The sequence below is a fragment of the Osmerus mordax genome, chromosome 21 (genome assembly GCF_038355195.1).
Source record: "Osmerus mordax isolate fOsmMor3 chromosome 21, fOsmMor3.pri, whole genome shotgun sequence".
Classification (NCBI taxonomy): domain Eukaryota; kingdom Metazoa; phylum Chordata; class Actinopteri; order Osmeriformes; family Osmeridae; genus Osmerus; species Osmerus mordax.
Window position 1 is genome coordinate 11,683,260 of NC_090070.1, and position 19,841 is coordinate 11,703,100.

Sequence of the window (19,841 nt, forward strand, 5' to 3'; positions counted from 1 at the left end):
AAGGAGGTATATCTCAAATAATATTAATAAAATTAGAGAGGGTAAAAACCAAACCTCCAAACCCAGGTGTGCAGGTTTCACTAATCGTGGTTATTTTGTCAATGTGTCAAAACCCAGAAATGTGTGTGTTGATACCAACCACTCCTTCAGTGTGTGTGCATTTATGTTTGTCATCTCAAGTTACACACAAACTATGGACTTGTTTCAAACATGGAATTTATTGATGAAATCCAGGATAACAAACTATATCACAAACTGTGATTCTGGCAGTTTAAGACAAACGTGTCATGTTGGTAAAATGGGCAAAAATATATGGAAACTTATAACAAATATTTTAGGTGCTGCATGTTATCAGTGGCAAACTTGTGTAATCGTTTCTTTCATTGTAACAGGTGACATGAGTTATGCACACACTTGGGATCGGACAGTATTTAAAAGAGTATGTAAATCAAAAACCAAACATATCAGAGTTAAAAAGATATGCTAAAATATCTGTCAATTACATAATTAATTATGTAAACATTTGTAGTAAAAAATTATATTTAATAGACAGACCTCAACATGTAATTAGAATATTTGTTTTACTTTATTTGGAAAATAATTATTACTCTTGTGTGTCCCCTGTAGATCAACTGTAGATGCTCAAACTATCAGGAAGGTTCATTTAGCATCTCCAGGTACACATAGACTCTCTAAACTAAGTGTATTTTCAAAATATCTTAAATGCAAAAAGCCAAAAACCCTTTTAAAATATACAATCTATACAGCAGTCAGCGCTTAATAAACTCAAAAATCATTTAAAACGTCTTAAAATAATATATATGTTTCTTTCATGATAATGAAAAAAAACGTTACATTTAAAATTGAGAAAAAACTCAGTATACAATCATGAATATAAATTGATTATTAGCCAAGAAGTAATCAATATTAGCAATATTAGCTAAAAAGCACCAAATTAAGTCATATCATTTTACGTTCTATGTTGTTTGGGCCTAGAAAACATTGTAACTTTGAGCAACAGATTGTAAAGCAAGCCTGCAATTATGCTAATATGAACAGTTGCTCAAATCACACCAAATACCATTACATTCTAATAATTTTAAAAAGGTATTAAAAGGTATGTCATATTCATGTAACAAACATATAATCAATAGTATACACATCATAATATAGTTAATATTACTAGTTGTCATATTCATAATTTTATTTTACTTATCATTATTGTTCCATTTGTTTATGATCAGCAAGAACCTAATATTTTCATTGTTCTGTGTAAACATTATGCCAATTCATATCACAATTCAATACTTTTTTTTTCAGATCTTTGGTTTTGGGTCGTAGCTCTTTGTTCCAAATAGAGTGTTCTAGATCTCTGTTCCAGTCCTTCTCAAACTCTGAAACACATACACACACACACGCACACATGAACATGCACACACACGCACACATGAACACACACACACCAACACAGGCATAAACAGAACAATGAAAAACATATGACAGTTTCCTTAATTCCTTGCAGAATCCCAAACCAACCATGTCCTTCTCTCATGAACCCAAACACAGTAACAGATGAAGGACTTACAGCCAGTGTGTTGTAGTCAGAAGACCTGGTCCTCATGTCCAGAGAAGAGTACGTATCACTGGAGGAGTCTCTCACATTCTGGTAAACACACACACAGAGAAACATGTACACACACACAGACATGTACACACACACACACACACAGGTTAACTGTGTCGTTTTACCATGAAAACAGGCCCTCAAACAGGTGCTACTGTAGAACACAGAGAATACTGCTTAATTAAACTCAGCTCAACCTAAAGAGCGTGTGATGACAGGAGACTCACAGGAAGTGTGTCATAGTCGGGTGACATGTTCTTCAAGTTCAGAGCTGTGTACGTGTCACTGCTGGGGTCAGCTTGGACCGTCTGAGGAGAGAGAGGGATCTGGTGGAGATGCAGTCAGCAGTTAATACACCTGGAGACATCCTGATAGACAACATGAGGACCGAACAGCCCTTGTTACCTTCACATCAACTCACCTGACCAGTGCTTATGACATCAGTTCCTGTGTTGGATCTTCTGGAGAGAGGATCAGAGTGAATTTAGCTCTCTAGGGACCTCTAGTGGTCTGGTCACGACACTGACTGCTTTTACACATACTGTGTCACCAAGACAAGACCCTCGCTACATGAACAACATGGTACTACATCCATGATGACTTCCTGTCTGGTGTGACCTGCGCCTGTGATGGCAGGAGATACTGACCTCTTCAGTGTGCAGCAGAGGAGGACTAGAAGACCTCCAGCAGCCAGGCCAGACACCAGCAGCACCAGCAGCAGCACAGGAGACCAGGGAGACACTGCTGCAGAGACAACAACAGCAGCTCAGACAACAACACCAGCTCAGACAACAACAGCAGCTCAGACAACAACACCAGCTCAGACAACAACAGCAGCTCAGACAACAACAGCAGCTCAGACAACAACACCAGCTCAGACAACAACACCAGCTCAGACAACAACACCAGCTCAGACAACAACAACAAACACATTGAATTTCATTAATTTAAATTTTTGTTTCCTAGAACTAGGTAACCTATATATTGTACTGAACTCTTTTTTTCATGTTAGATTGAATTACGTCTAAAGATGTATGTATAAAACAGCATTAAAGATAAAGCGATGTCTTACCTGTCAGAAGAGTGATCATTACAACAGAGGAGTTTGTAACTCCTACTGTATTCCCAGCCTGACAGTAGTATCCTCCACTGTCCTCAGATCTGATGTTAGTGATGGTGTAGCTCTGTCCAGATGATTTAGATGAGGTTGATGTTCTCCTGGTACCAGGTGTATGTCTGCACTGGTGGGTTAGCATCACTGCTGCAGGTCAGAGTCACTGAACTGCCCTCCACTACTTCACCAGAGGGACTGACTGACACATATACATTCCTTGGCTTGTCTGAAATAGGACATGTAGACATAGAGATATGTCAAATCTGAGAATAACAAATAAACATAGATTATGTTGATGGATTTGTCCAAACGTAGAACTGATTGTGTGTCATACTTACATAAAACATAGATCAGAACTCCATGTGAACTACTGTCACCAACATCATTCTGAGCCCTACACCAATACTGTCCACTGTCCTCAGAGCTGATGTTAGTGATGGTGTAGCTCTGTCCAGATGATTTAGATGAGGTGATGTTCTCCTGGTACCAGGTGTATGTCTGCACTGGTGGGTTAGCATCACTGCTGCAGGTCAGAGTCACTGAACTGCCCTCCACTACTTCACCAGAGGGACTGACTGACACATATACATTCCTTGGCTTGTCTGAAATAGGACATGTAGACATAGAGATATGTCAAATCTGAGAATAACAAATAAAACATAGATTATGTTGATGGATTTGTCCAAACGTAGAACTGATTGTGTGTCATACTTACATAAAACATTGATCAGAACTCCATGTGAACTATTGTCACCAACATCATTCTGAGCCCTACACCAATACTGTCCACTGTCCTCAGAGCTGATGTTAGTGATGGTGTAGCTCTGTCCAGATGATTTAGATGAGGTGATGTTCTCCTGGTACCAGGTGTATGTCTGCACTGGTGGGTTAGCATCACTGCTGCAGGTCAGAGTCACTGAACTGCCCTCCACTACTTCACCAGAGGGACTGACTGACACTGATATATTCCTTGGCTTATCTGGGGCAATAAAGAGAAGAACAGCTTGAAGTTAGAAGACAGGGTTGACTGAGGTCATTTATAAACTGTGGGAGTCTGAGTCTTACATGTAACATTGAGAGTCTCTTCAGGAGAGCGGAGATGCTGGTGTTCTGTCACAGCACAGGAGTATCTGCCTGCATCCTCACTGCTGACTGAGTCCAGGTACAGGAGCTTCTGTTGGGTATTTCTGTTGGTCACAAGTTGTCCGTTCCTGAACCAGGAGGTGTTGAGACTCACCGAACACTTGGTCTTGCATGTCAGTAAGACTTTATCTCCCTCGGTTACAGATCTCTGTTCAATCTCCACCTTGATGTCTGATGATAACAAGACAGATACATGATCTGCTGGAAGCTGCTGTTTGTGGTGCTAATCTGATGTGTTTGTGTAGAATTACCTGTGACAGTCAGCTGCACTCCAGGATAGCCAGCATACCCCCCACCATCTGTTTCCACTCTGAACTTGTACTCAGCTGAGTCAGACTCTCTCAGGTCTGTGATTCTCAGGATGTGGTGGTTCACCTTACGTTCAAGGTATTTGACACGACCTGTGTACTCATTATAATCTTTCAGGTCACTGAATATGTCCCATTTAAACCAGAATGTATTGTTGGTCTTATAACTGGGGTGTGTGTAGGTGCTGGAGATGTCCACTGATGAGCCTCTCAAGACACACACCCTCCTGGTGGGGTAATTCACACTCCAGCAGTTCTGACCAGAAACACCTGAAAGATGTTACAATAAAAACAAGAACTGTACAATTAAACATATTGTAACTGTATCTTTCAGCATGTACATTATACTGTGAGCCAAGACCGACAACCCCCTGCAAAACTGATCAACATTTTCTGACATGAGTGCACCATGTCTAGTATCCTGGGTGATATTAACAAAACACTTACTTCACCCTTGAAGTGAGTCAAACATGATTAAATGATAAATTAACTGATTAAAAGAACTCTTCCTGAGCTACAAAAGATTGAGATGTAATCCAGACTCACACACTGCAGGAGAGTGGAGGTCCTCATGGCCTTCTACTGCACAGGAGTAGCTGTTGACATTACCCTCATAGACATATTTACTGTACTTGTTCCTGGTTTCTCCTTTCAGGTCTTGGTTGTTCTTGTACCAGATGTAGTTGACGGAGCCAGTCAGAGTACAGGTGGATCTACAGGTCAGGGTCTTAGAGTATCGTGTTACCGTCACCTGCAGAGCTAGGTAAGGAAGTGAGGAGATCAGCTGTCAGTTTACTCTGGTTCACTCTACTCAAGCTAGGAACCCTGAAATGATACACTGTTCCTACAAGACTGTGGTACCTGTGACTGAGAGAGAGATTCCTTGTGAGCTCTTCATCCATTGTGAAGAGGATGTTGTTTTAAATCTGAAGTAGTAGAATGCTGAGTCAGTCTCTCTCAGGTCTGTGATCGTCAGGGTGCAGTCTCTGTCCTTATCCCCTAGGTACTGAACACGACCTGCATACTCTGGTTGGTCCTGGATGTTGTAGGTTTGTTCTTGATCATTCTTCCATTTACACCACTCTGTTTTAGTGACTGTGTGACCACTGGGGTAAGTATAGGAGCAGGACAGGTCCACTGATGAGCCTCTCAAGGCACAGACACTCTGGAGGGTGTAAGTCACTCCCCAGTCCTGACCCAGCACCACTGCAACACAGTCACACATCACCAGCACATTAGAGGAAGCACAAACCTACTGGCTCACATGCAGCGCTAGCAGAGGTGGTTCAGAGTGTAAGGTTAGTTCCCTCAGGTGAGGGAAGGGCTTTAGCTCAGTGTACTAACACTGTCTCATCAAATACTGACATGATGGGTTTTAACCCTGCCAGTTGATCACATGACTGCTAGTGTTGCTAGTGTCAGAAGTGTGAATGGGAGTGTTCCCTCCTTGATGAAGTAGCTGAGTTTAGAGGAAAGGAGACCACAGAAGAGAGGTGTAACAACATAGACAGTACGGAGCACATTTACATTTACATTTACATTTAGTCATTTAGCAGACGCTCTTATCCAGAGCGACTTACAGTAAGTACAGGGACATTCCCCCTGAGGCAAGTAGGGTGAAGTGCCTTGCCCAAGGACACCACGTCATTTGACACGGCCGGGAATCGAACTGGCAACCTTCAGATTACTAGCCCGATTCCCTCACCGCTCAGCCACCTGACTCCCACATCTCAGTCCACCACCACAATACACCGTACTTCAGCAAATATGAACACCTAGTGTGTTTGGCCAAATACACAACATTTCTCACTTAAAAATGACGTAATTTTCATGAATACTAATATATTAACATTAACATATGTTAAATACATTGGCCTCAATGTTACATTATGTGTTTTTAAATTAACAAGTATCAACTGATTACAATATTTGATTCAATTATTAAAAGAAGTTACCTACTGTATTTGGTGACGATAAAAGTAGACTTTTGGACGATAATTCTAATCAGGACTCAAGTCAAAGGTAAAAGTTAAAGAAAGATAAACAAGGTCATAGATACCTGCCACAGAGCAGAGGAAGACTACAAACACACTTCCTGTAGTTCTCAACTCCATAGCTGCATCCCCACCCTGCGGTCTGACAGACACAACAGAGGTCAAACAAAACACACTAATAACTTAACACTTGTACTGGTGTTCCTCTGATACAGAACACAGCCTCTCCAACATGCTTTAGAACCCCAAAACTCTGGAGGAGGGGCTAGGACTTCAGCCAATCAGATGCAGAATGGGCGGGAGTTACACTATTTTAGACTTTGCTATTGGCTCTCTCGCACCAAACAAGCTCATTACAATACATTGAAAGTGCTGAACCTTCATGAACATAAACGCAAACACAGTTGTGATTGGAACTTGTATATAACCAGTATACAGTATGTATTATCTTCCTATTTATAACAAGCCTCGTGTTAACAGAATAAAACATAAACACAGCTATTAACCGCAAAATTAAGACATTTTTAAACCTTACAAAATACATTACTAAAAAACATTAAAACAATGAAGACAATTGTGTTTTTAAGACGTGTTCACGTCGATGGAACTTACAGAGAGGAAGGGAGGAGTGGGGTTGGTGGACTTGCTGGCAGTGTGATGTTCTGAACAGTGAGGGTGAAGTCTGTGGTTGATGGTTCAAAGTTCTCAGAATAAACAGTAAAGAAGCTCAGAGTACGGCTTCCTTCCTCTTCAGGACATTTACATACTGTACAAGAATGACCGTTATGCTGTCAAGACGGTTTTCCATTTCCTCATTCAAGGCTATCTAATATCTTTAGTCTTTTATAATCCCAAAAGTCAAGTGCTCCGTTTACTTGCTGCCCAAGCTGTGGTTGATAGTTTACAACAGGTTCTATCACACACACACACACACAAACACACACCCCCACACACACACACACACGGGTTGGAGAGAAGGACAGATGGAGAGATGAGGGTAGAAAGAGACATAAACAGAGAGAAAGAACGATTGTATGTGTGAGAGAGGGAGAAACAGAGAGACAGAACAGAGAGGTGTGGTGTGGTCAGTAATGAGGATGTGGTCTTGTGGCTGAAACACAGAGAGCAGAGACAAGCCCCCAGACTGCTGTCTAACCAGGAGGATGCTGTTCTGCCCCCTGTAGGCCACTTCTAACACTGCATGTGTGTGTGAGAGAAGGGGAACTACAGGGAGAGAGAGAGAGAGAGGGGGGGGGGGGAGAGAGAGAGAGAGAGAGATAGAGAGAGAGAGAGAGTAAGAGAGAGAGAGAGAGAGAGAGAGAGGGGGGGGAGAGAGAGAGAGAGAGAGAGAGAGAGAGAAAGAGAGAGAGTAAGAGAGAGAGAGAGAAAGAAAGAAAGAAAGAGAGAGAGAGAGAGAGAGAGAGAGAGAGAGAGAGAGAGAGAGAGAGAGAGAGAGAGGGGGAGAGAGAGAGTAAGAGAGAGCGGGAAAGGGGAAGAAAGAAAGATAGAAAGAGGGGAAAAGGGGGGGGCGAGAGAGGGAGAGCGAGGGATAGGGAGAGAGGTAGAGAGTTGTTTAAAGTGTATCAGACAGCCAGTCCATGGCTGCCCCACCCCTGTGGAGTCACTGAGATGATAAACTCAACACGTGGTTCATGGTGTCAAACACACCCTCTAATACACACACAGTTTATTATTTATTATTATCAGAAGCTGGACAAGAGAAGGGAGGTTAGAAACAGAGAGAGAGAGAGGATGAGAGAGACAGAGAGATATGTATCATCCCATCATCCCTTCAGCTGGGATGTGAGTTCTTGGTGTGTCTCCCCAGGCTCCTCCTTCCTGAGGAGCTCCACTGTCTGAGTGTTCCATCCTGCTGTCCTACAGCTCCCCCTGCTGGTGGCCTGGAGACATTACAGCCTCACACCCAGAGGGCCATGAGCCAGTCTGAACAGGAAGACATATTCTACAACAAAGATGACACATTCAAAATAAAATGACCATGTACAGGATTTTAATTGATATATTTACTGTTTACAAATGCATTTTTTTGCCAAGTGGGATAGATACTTCAGTCAGCCAAACAATCTCTCCATCAATCTACAGTACAGCATGAATGTTGTGGTGTAGTTAATTGTACCACAGAAAAACAACCCTGGTATCGGTCTGAACAGTAACAGGTACATCTATATTTTTTATTAATAAGTAAAACTAATGTAACAAACAGTATCATAAAACAGGAAATAACATATATAAATATATTTTAAACAAAATACATCTCAATCATTAAAACATGGTATACCTCAATGCAGTGTGGGTATTGAAAATTTAAACTCTTAGGTAGAAGACAAAAATCAATCAATATATGAAATATTTCATGTAAAACCCATTACAAATGGTAGAATATTTCTTTCCCAGTGCAGCAAATCAATACAAACAAACCAGTGCTCTCTAAACGAGACCTACCCTCTTTGGGTTCATGTACAAATTCAATTATAGTATTACAGTCCAGTCAAATGGTACAGTAGAATATCACATTACTTTACAATATAGCAGGCAGTGGATCCATCCTATATCATGATGTGTGATGTCATGTATATATTTAGCCGACACTTTTATCCCAAGCAAGACACAGAGGAAATGTGTGAACATGTGACCTCTGGATCGCAGTAAAATGTACTAACAACTGTGTGTGTATGTGTGTGTGTGTGTGTGTGTGTGTGTGTAAGAGTGTGTGTGTAAGAGTGTGTAAGAGTGTGTGTGTAACAGTGTGTGTGTGTGTGTGTGTAAGAGTGTGTGTAAGAGTGTGTGTGTAACAGTGTGTGTGTGTGTGTGTGTGTGTGTGTGTGTGTGTGTGTGTGTGTGTGTGTGTGTGTAAAAGTGTGTGTAAAAGTGTGTGTAAAAGTGTGTGTGTGTGTGTCAGAGTGTGTGTGTGTGTATGCGTGTGTGTCAGAGTGTGTGTGTCAGAGTGTGTGTGTGTTCAGGTCCTGGCTCTGGTGACAGTGCAGTACAGTACAGAGGGATCCTCGGTGGTCTGAACAGTGACTCTGAAGGTCAGAGAGACAGAAAACAGACGTTACAAACCAGCTCCAGCAGAGCTCTGGCTGTCCTGACACAGTAAACGCCTCTCTGGTCAGCGCCGCAAGTAAAACATTTAGCACCAAATGTTTTTTTAAAACAAAACTATAATAGTTTTGCTCTACAAACTGTGACAGATGTAAGATCAAAGTTCAAGGAGCAATGTTATGACGAAGTTGTATGTCCCAATTGTGTGCATACTGCATGCAACAATAGTACGTACAGCTGCAGTACGTACTAAAAGAAAAAGTGTGTTTGAGGCGCAGGTAGAGTGTGTGTACGCCTGTTATATCTGATGTAATGACATGATATGCTCACCAGGGGGCAGGATTGAGATGGTTGAACTTCACAGCAGCGTACTGCACATCCTCTTCCTGGTTCTGGGGCTGCACTGATTGGTTGTTGGAGTTGAGGGGGACGTCCTGGGTCTTGGAGCAAGAGAAGTTGACGCTGGCGTAGTGGACGTCATCTTGCTGGCCTGTGTGTGTGTCTGTGTGTGTGTCTGTGTGTGTGTGTATGTGTGTGTCTGTGTGTGTGTGTGTGTGTGTCTGGACAGCAGGGACAGGGTTCAGGGCGATGGCTGAGGCGTTGTCATACACAGGACCAGAGTCCCCCTGGAGGAGAGAGGAAAAAGAGAAATACAAGCATCATACACAAAGTAGTCCAACCTCTTGCCTTTCTCTAATCCCAGAAGCTACACACACACATTCACACACACACACACACACACCTGCCCATTGTCTACCAAGGGCCCGAGATCAGTGGAAGGTTTGGAAGCCTTCTTTCTCCTGTAAATAAATTGAAAAGTAAATCTATCATTGTACTACCGACCACCACACTGTTTGTATAGATTAAATACACAAACCCGACTTTGTAGTAATGACGAAACCAAACACAACAGCTGTATTGTTTAGTAGTACATACAGCTATACCCAGTACAACATTACATTTAAAGTCCCTTCCTCACCTGCAGAGGAGGCAGGCAGAGAGGAGGATGACGGCCAGGAGAACAGAGACTGTGGTTCCTGCTGCTGCAGCCTGAGCTGTTGAGATCCCTGAACAACACAACAGGGGAAAACAGGGTCTCAGTACAGTCCCATTACAAAACAATGTTCAGCACCACCCCTGTCAGTGACAGCAGAGACTAGTGAGTGACACACTCCAGCTACTGTTGGCTTCTGAGCTCCACACTTAGATCAGATGCAGTTAGACCACATCAGGAATAAAGGTGTCGTAGACAGCTGGGAGATACTGTTCATAAAGGTTCTATATTAATGTTTTAAACCAACAAAACAGTAACATTCAGAATAGACACAGACAGTAGAGCAACACAGAGAGTATAACTGTATCTGTAACAGAGAGAGCGACTCCTGGTTTGCCCTCCCATTTCTCTACTGATTTGTTTGTTATAAACCTGAACTTGTACACTGCAGTGTCTCTCTCTCTCAGGTCTGTGATCTTCAGGGTTGCTTCACTCTTGTTATCCCCACGGTACTGCACACAACCTGCATACTCTGGGTCCAGACTCAGGTCCTCAGTATCAGACTTGGTAAACCAGAATGTTGCAGTGACTGTGAGACCACTGGGGTAAGTATAGGAGCAGGACAGGTCCACTGATGAGCCTCTCAAGGCACAGACACTCTGGAACAGACCTGGGCATTTTACGGCCCGCTGTCCGGCTGTTAAGTGTGTTGAGCGGTAGGAAATCTGTAGTCCTGAAAGACTACAGTGATCAGGCGATCAGACATGGACTTCTAAGTATCTGTTTACTGAATTCAAAGGCAAAGCTGTGTGCTTAGTTTGTGGAGAACAGGTCGCTGTGTTGAAGGATTACAATTTGAATCGGCACTATGGGACTAAACACACGGACAACTACAAGAACTTGACTGATGCAGAGTGGGCGCGGGCCGCTGATGGTTTGCTAGTTAAGCTGCAGACCCTGATGATCACCTGTCAGCTGTCCTTCGCATATCTACCTCAGACATTCAACCAGACTTCAATGCACTTGTTCAAGCCCAAGACAGACTGGATTGTTCTTACTGAGTAAGAAAAACTGAACTCAACTTGAAGTAGCAAACGTTGGTTTGGTTAGCTGTATATAACATTTCACTGGGTCTTGCAGCTGTTTGATTTACTGAAATTATTATGAAATGATTTCTCCTGCTTACATGTCAAAGTTCACTCAGTTACTTTTGTCTAGTTGAAAATAAAAACACTTAATTCTGTCCTCTCATAAGTTGAGAGGCCTGTTCCATGAAGCGAATTTACAGAAAATAAGCCAGACTTATGTCAGTTAGTCTGACTCATTTCTAGTTCATTCGGTTCCATAAAGCTAACTCAACGTAGTTCGAACTCGGTTACTATGGTAACTTATGCTTCGAAACTAGCCTGGTCCGGGGCAGGCTAATTGTCAGGCTTAGACCGTGTTGTTGCTTAACCAGACGTTCCTGTAACACTGACCCAACAGGAAAACTATGGTTTACCACGGACATTCTCATTTTCTTATTCTCATCAGTCAACTTAAATAGCCTACATAGGCTACAACATTTTGCCTAATGCATTAAACAATGATGACCAATGATTTAATACACACCATAGCCGTTAAATGTATGGCTATGGTAGTTTGTGATTGGCATCAGGCATAGGCCTATATCTTAATCTAAATTATGATAATTTATATCAAATTATCATAGCTATATAATTGTTAACAGTAGCTTACAATTGCAAAACAAACCTAAATCCATACATCTATCCTCCATTTTCTCGACACAAAAAAAGTTATGCTACTGGATTTGATTAATAGTAGGCTATTTATTTTAAACAATGTCAAAAGAAGTCAATTTAAATGTGTTTAGAGGGTGTCTGTTTTTTAATCAACAAAGTAAAGGTCTGTAAAAAAGGATCTCGACCTACGTAGCCTATAGTTCACGTCAATCATGGCGTGTCGTTTCATTTTGATGAAGCGGTGGATGAGGGAGCTGTCATAGTACAAGGCTTAAAGGCAACGTTCTTTCTGGAAGAAGTCACGTGGCTGTGTGCATTGCTTTTGCCGTGGTGGATTGTATGATCCATGTTTTACCTCTCGGGCTGCTTAAGAATAGGGTGCACGCGCAATTAGCTTGACTACTTAAATCTGACTTGAATTAGTAGGAGTGTGTGAGCTGGAATTGGCCTTTATGGAACCGCTTTAGCCCCGCTTGATTAATTAAACTAATTAAAGTCTGGTTTGAAGTCCAGCTTTTTTGAGCGGCCTTCATGGAACAGGCCTCTGGTGACGTTATTTTGACTCGCGCTGTGTTTACACTTACTGGTGGTGGTGGTGGTGGTTGGTATGGAGGTGGTGGTGGTGGTAGGAGGGGTGGTGGTAGTAGGAGGGGTGGTGGTGGTAGGAGGGGTGGTGGTGGTAGGAGGAGGGGTGGTAGTAGGAGGAGGGGTGGTGGTGGTAGGAGGGGTGGTGGTGGTGATGGTAGGAGGGGTGGTGGTAGTAGGAGGAGGGGTGGTGGTGGTAGGAGGGGTGGTGGTGGTAGGAGGGGTGGTGGTGGTAGGAGGAGGGGTGGTAGTAGGAGGAGGGGTGGTGGTGGTAGGAGGAGGGGTGGTGGTGGTAGAAGGAGGGGTGGTGGTGGTAGGAGGAGGGGTGGTAGTAGGAGGAGGGGTGGTGGTGGTAGGAGGAGGGGTGGTGGTGGTAGGAGGGGTGGTGGTGGTGGTAGGAGGGGTGGTGGTGGTGGTAGGAGGGGTGGTGGTGGTAGGAGGAGGGGTGGTAGTAGGAGGAGGGGTGGTGGTAGGAGGGGTGGTGGTAGGAGGGGTGGTGGTAGAAGGAGGGGTGGTGGTGGTAGGAGGAGGGGTGGTGGTGGTGGTAGGAGGGGTGGTGGTAGGAGGGGTGGTGGTAGGAGGGGTGGTGGTAGAAGGAGGGGTGGTGGTGGTAGGAGGGGTGGTGGTGGTAGGAGGGGTGGTGGTAGGAGGGGGGGTGGTGGTGGTGGTAGGAGGGGGGGTGGTGGTAGGAGGGGTGGTGGTGGTAGGAAGGGTGGTGGTGGTAGGAGGAGGGGTGGTAGTAGGAGGAGGGGTGGTGGTGGTAGGAGGGGTGGTGGTGGTGATGGTAGGAGGGGTGGTGGTAGTAGGAGGAGGGGTGGTGGTGGTAGGAGGGGTGGTGGTGGTAGGAGGAGGGGTGTTAGTAGGAGGAGGGGTGGTGGTGGTAGGAGGAGGGGTGGTGGTGGTAGAAGGAGGGGTGGTGGTGGTAGGAGGAGGGGTGGTAGTAGGAGGAGGGGTGGTGGTGGTAGGAGGAGGGGTGGTGGTGGTAGGAGGGGTGGTGGTGGTGGTAGGAGGGGTGGTGGTGGTGGTAGGAGGGGTGGTGGTGGTAGGAGGAGGAGTGGTAGTAGGAGGAGGGGTGGTGGTAGGAGGGGTGGTGGTAGGAGGGGTGGTGGTAGAAGGAGGGGTGGTGGTAGAAGGAGGGGTGGTGGTGGTGGTGGTAGGAGGGGTGGTGGTAGGAGGGGTGGTGGTAGGAGGGGTGGTGGTAGAAGGAGGGGTGGTGGTGGTAGGAGGGGTGGTGGTGGTAGGAGGGGTGGTGGTAGGAGGGGGGGTGGTGGTAGGAGGGGTGGTGGTGGTAGGAGGGGTGGTGGTGGTAGGAGGAGGGGTGGTGGTGGTGGTAGGAGGGGTGGTGGTAGGAGGGGTGGTGGTAGGAGGGGTGGTGGTGGTGGTAGGAGGGGTGGTGGTGGTAGGAGGAGGGGTGGTGGTAGGAGGAGGGGTGGTGGTGGTGGTGGTAACTGTAAAATAAGTCGCATGACAACAAGTGAGATAAAGACTCAGAGAGGTGAAAGATGATGAAGAATAAAATACAGAATACAATAAAGACAAAGAAATAATTAACATCCAAAAATAAAAAAAGTTTACAGATACTGTCTGGAGGGTGTAAGTCACTCCCCAGTACTGACCCAGCACCACTGCAACACAGTCACACATCACCAGCACATTAGAGGAAGCATTAACCTACTGGCTCACATGCAGCGCTAGCAGAGGTGGTTCAGTGTGTAACCTGGAGACTTGGGTCAGCTCCCTCAGGTCAAGACAAGGCTTTAGCTCCGTGGGCTAGCACTGTCTCGTCAAACATGCAGATAAAACTAGCCATGACTAGTCAGTTAACCCTGTCAGTCAGTCACATGACCACTCCTGTCATAATTGTCAGTGTCTGCAGAAGTTGCAGTTTAGCAGAAAGGGAACTTCAAAAGTGTCACTCAGGGAAGTATTAAGATACGGATAAACATCAGATAAGTGACAACAACCAGACTGTGCAGCACCACAGAGAGCAGAATACAGTCGTGTCTTTGTCTACAACGTCTCAATGTGTACACAGCAGTGTGAACACTGACTAAATGTGATATCTGTTAATAACAGTTTGTGTTGGAGTTCAGGTCCGCTGCACCATCTTCCTTTAGACTTAGTCCGCTGAGCTAAAGCCTGGAGGCACAATGTAGAGTTATAGGTCTAGAAATAAAGGTTAATGAACAAGGTCATAGATACCTGCCACAGAGCAGAGGAAGACCACAAACACACTTCCTGTAGTTCTCAACTCCATAGCTGCATCACCACCCTGAGGTCTGACAGACACAACAGACTTCAACAAAACTCACTGCTAATAACTACTGAAAGACCTGAATTAATACTAACTAATGTTTACGGAACTGCTGGACCTCCAATATCCAGCATCAACATGCTTTCTCGCCCCAGAGTTATGTGGGCGGGACTTCAAGAGTTGTTACATGTAAATTGCATAAACTCAGGTGTGATCTGAGTAAGAGTTTATTACTGTAAAACATTCATATAATTTAATCGTAAGTGTCCTTCGTTTGTTGTAGTGAAAAACACCAGATTAACACGACTGACTGCTACAACACTGATGTTTACCACGACCTGACAGAATCACAAGACCAGTTTAGGCTTTGAACAAAACATACAACAATCAAAACATAACAGTCTAAAATGTTATTTTACGACACTGTCCCAAATGTAATTATGTAAACACTTACATCTTGGATGAATGTTATTGTGTGGATGAACTGGCACTGGCTCTTCCTAGCTGTGAACAGTGGAGTCTGTGATGGATGCTGGTCATGAGTAGACAGGGGAAGAGATGCTGAAGAAGATAGTTTCCTCTTTAGAACATTTACATACTGTACACAACTGCCTGTACACGATCGTGGGCTAGTCCAGGAAGGCATATTCTACAACAAAGATGACATATTAAAAAGAAAATTACCATGTAAAGGATTTTAATTGATAGATTTACTGTTTACAAATGCATTTTTTGGCCAAGTGGGATAGATACTTCAGTCAGCCAAATAATCTATCCATCAATCTAAATCTATATGTTTTTATTAATAAGTAAAACAAATGCAAACAGCATCAGAAAACAGGAAATAGTATGTATATTTTTTTTTTAACAAAATACATTTCAATCATTAAAACATTTTGTACCTCAATGCAGTGTAGGTATTGAAAATAAAACAGTTAGGTAGAAGAAAAAAATCCATCAATATATGAAATAGTTAATGTAAAACACGACACAAATGGTCAAATATTTTTTTCAGAGTGCAGCAAAGCAATACAAACAAACCAGTGCTCTCTAAACGAGACCTACCCTCTTTGGGTTCATGTATAAATTCAATTATAGTATTACAGTCCAGTCAAATGGTCCAGTAGAATATCACATTACTTTACAATATAGCAGACAGTGGATCCATCCTATATCATGATGTGTGATGTCATGTATATATTTAGCCGACACTTTTATCCCAAAAAAGACACAGAGGAAATGTGTGAACATGTGACCTCTGGATCGCAGTAAAATGTACTAACAACTGTGTGTGTATGTGTGTGTGTGTGTGTGTGTGTGTAAGAGTGTGTGTGTAAGAGTGTGTAAGAGTGTGTGTGTAAGAGTGTGTGTGTGTAACAGTGTGTGTGTGTGTGTGTGTGTGTGTGTGTGTGTGTGTGTGTGTGTGTGTGTGTGTGTGTGTGTGTAAAAGTGTGTGTGTGTGTGTCAGAGTGTGTCAGAGTGTGTGTGTGTTTATGCGTGTGTGTGTGTGTCAGAGTGTGTGTGTCAGAGTGTGTGTGTGTTCAGGTCCTGGCTCTGGTGACAGTGCAGTACAGTACAGAGGGATCCTCGGTGGTCTGAACAGTGACTCTGAAGGTCAGAGAGACAGAAAACAGACATTACAAACCAGCTCCAGCAGAGCTCTGGCTGTCCTGACACAGTAAACGCTTCTCTGGTCAGCGCCGCAAGTAAAACATTTAGCACCAAATGTTTTTTTAAAACAAAACTATAATAGTTTTGCTCTACAAACTGTGACAGATGTAAGATCAAAGTTCAAGGAGCAATGTTATGACGAAGTTGTATGTCCCAATTGTGTGCATACTGCATGCAACAATAGTACGTACTTTGTGAGGGCAGCTGCAGTACGTACTAAAAGAAAAAGTGTGTTTGAGGCGCAGGTAGAGTGTGTGTACACCTGTTATATCTGATGTAATGACATGATGTGCTCACCAGGGGGCAGGATTGGGCTTGTTGACCTTCACAGCAGCGTACTGCACATCCTCTTCCTGGTTCTGGGGCTGCACTGATTGGATGGTGGAGTAGAGGGGGACGTCCTGGGTCTTGGAGCAAGAGAAGTCGACGCTGGCGTAGTGGACGTCATCCTGCTGGCCTGTGTGTGTGTCTGTGTGTGTGTCTGTGTGTGTGTCTGTGTGTGTGTCTGTGTGTGTGTCTGTGTGTGTGTCTGTGTGTGTGTGTGTCTGGACAGCAGGGACAGGGTTCAGGGTTGTGGCTGAGACGTTGTCATACACAAAACAGGAGTCCCCCTGGAGGAGAGAGAGAGAGGAAAAAGAGAAATACAAGAATCATACACAAAGTAGTCCAACCTCTTGCCTTTCTCCCATCACAGAAGCTACACACACACACACACACACGTGCACACACACCTGCCCATTGTCTACCGAGGGCCTGGGATCAGTAGAAGGTTTGGAAGCCTTCATTCTCCTGCAAATAAATGGAAAAGTAAATCTATCATTGTACTACCTACCACCACACTGTTTGCATAGATTAAATACACAAACCCGACTTTGTAGGAATGAGGAAGCCAAAAACAACAGTTGTATTGTTTAGTAGTACATACTGCTATACCCAGTACAACATTACATTTAAAGTCCCTTCCTCACCTGCAGAGGAGGCAGGCAGAGAGGAGGATGACGGCCAGGAGAACAGAGACTGTGATTCCTGCTGCTGCAGCCTGAGCTGTTGAGATCCCTGAACAACACAACAGGGGAAACCAGGCCTGCACTGTACATCACATGGTGACAAAAACCTTTAGAATGTAGTAAACCATGGTGAATATGTATTTATTTATATCATTTTCCTACATTTTCTAACGATCAGAGTGATCATTACAACAGAGGAGTTTGTAGCTCCTACTGTATTCCCAGCCTGACAGTAGTATCCTCCACTGTCCTCAGAGCTGATGTTAGTGATGGTGTAGCTCTGTCCAGATGATTTAGATGAGGTGATGTTCTCCTTGTACCAGGTGTATGTCTGCACTGGTGGGTTAGCATCACTGCTGCAGGTCAGAGTCACTGAACTGCCCTCCACTACTTCACCAGAGGGACTGACTGACACTGATAGATTCCTTGGCTTATCTGGGGCAATAAAGAGAAGAACAGCTTGAAGTTAGAAGACAGTGTTGACTGAGGTCATTTATAAACTGTGGGAGTCTGAGTCTTACATGTAACATTGAGAGTCTCTTCAGGAGAGCGGAGATGCTGGTGTTCTGTCACAGCACAGGAGTATCTGCCAGCATCCTCACTGCTGACTGGGTCCAGGTACAGGAGCTTCTGTTGTGTCTCTGGCCTGGTTTGGTTGTTCTTGTACCAGATGTAGGAGGAGTTACCAGTCAGAGGACAGGTGGAGTTACAAGTCAGGGTCACGTTCTGTCCCTTCGTCACTGTGGACGGAGTCACCTTCACCTGAAGACCTGGGGTCAGAAACAACAGCAGTCATCTAACAGTGATACAAGCCCTGTCCTCAGGTCACAAGGTCAGTCTCAGTACAGAACAATGTTCAGCACCACCCCTGTCAGTGACAGCAGAGACTAGTGAGTGACACACTCCAGCTACTGTTGGCTTCTGAGCTCCACACTTAGATCAGATGCAGTTAGACCACATCAGGAATAAAGGTGTTGTAGACAGCTGGGACAGACTGTAGGAGGTTGATAAAGGATCTATGTTAATGTTTTAAAATAACTAAACAGTTACATTCAGAATAGACACAGACATTAGAGCAACACAGAGAGTATAACTGTACCTGTAACAGAGAGAGTGACTCCTGGTTTGCCCTCCCATTTCCCTCCTGGTTGGTCTGTTATAATTCTGAACTTGTACACAGCAGCGTCACTCTCTCTCAGGTCTGTGATCGTCAGGTTTGCTTCACTACTGTTATCCCCACGGTACTGCACACGACCTGCATACTCTGGGTCCAGACTCAGGTTCTCTTCACCTTCACCAGTCTTCCATGTGGTAAACCAGAATGTTTTAGTGATTGTACCACTGGGGAAAGTATAGGAGCAGGACAGGTCCACTGATGAGCCTCTCAAGGCACAGACACTCTGGAGGGTGTAAGTCACTCCCCAGTCCTGACCCAGCACCACTGCAACACAGTCACACATCACCAGCACATTAGAGGAAGCACAAACCTACTGGCTCACATGCAGCACTAGCAGAGGTGGTTCAGTGTGCAACCTTGCATGAGACCTGGAGACTTGGTTCAGCTCCCTCAGGTTAAGACAAGGCTTTAGCTCAGTGGGCTAGCACTGTCTTGTCAGACATACAGACAAGACTAGCCATGACTAGTCAGTTAACCCTGTTAACAGTCAGTCACATGACCACTCCTGTCATAATTGTCAGTGTCTGCAGAAGTTGCAGTTTAGCAGAAAAGGAACTTCAAAAGTGTCACTCAGGGAAGTATTAAGATAGGAATAAACATCAGATAAGTGACAACAACCAGACTGTGCAGCACCACAGAGAGCAGAATACAGTCGTGTCTTTGTCTACAACGTCTCAATGTGTACACAGCAGTGTGAACACTGACTAAATGTGATATCTGTTAATAACAGTTTGTGTTGGAGTTCAGGTCCGCTGCACCATCTACCCTTAGACTTAGTCCGCTGAGCTAAAGTCTGGAGGCACAATGTAGAGTTTGAGGTCTAGAAATAATGGTTAATGAACAAGGTCATAGATACCTGCCACAGAGCAGAGGAAGACCACAAACACACTTCCTGTAGTTCTCAACTCCATAGCTGCATCACCACCCTGCGGTCTGACAGACACAACAGAGGTCAACAAAACACACTTCTAATAACTACTGAAAGACCTGAATTAATACTAACTAATGTTTACAGAACTGCTGGACCTCCAATATCCAGCATCCACATGCTTTCTCGCCCCAGAGTTATGTGGGCGGGACTTCAAGAGTTGTTACATGTAAATTGCATAAACTCAGGTCTGATCTGAGTAAGAGTTTATTACTGTAAAACATTCATATAATTTAA

General features: G+C 44.2%; 2 protein-coding genes across 2 annotated transcripts; both read right to left on the minus strand.

The window, feature by feature from the left end:
- Positions 1-1,364: 1,364 nt before the first annotated feature.
- On the minus strand, positions 1,365-6,303 carry LOC136964943 (B-cell receptor CD22-like). The gene is given in 14 exon segments (XM_067258922.1): positions 1,365-1,394; positions 1,586-1,663; positions 1,852-1,932; positions 2,046-2,085; positions 2,272-2,368; positions 2,697-2,826; positions 2,828-2,964; positions 3,077-3,340; positions 3,454-3,717; positions 3,804-4,052; positions 4,133-4,459; positions 4,736-4,948; positions 5,051-5,395; positions 6,249-6,303. Coding segments are annotated over 14 exon segments (2,310 nt in total).
- A 9,996-nt stretch (positions 6,304-16,299) lies between these two features.
- On the minus strand, positions 16,300-19,587 carry LOC136964944 (B-cell receptor CD22-like). Its single transcript, XM_067258923.1, has 8 exons — positions 19,533-19,587; positions 18,599-18,940; positions 18,021-18,269; positions 17,662-17,934; positions 17,461-17,548; positions 17,224-17,281; positions 16,790-17,103; positions 16,300-16,429 (listed from the first exon to the last, which is right to left on the minus strand). Coding segments are annotated over exons 1-8 (1,380 nt in total). The 3' UTR covers positions 16,300-16,428.
- Positions 19,588-19,841: the final 254 nt, after the last annotated feature.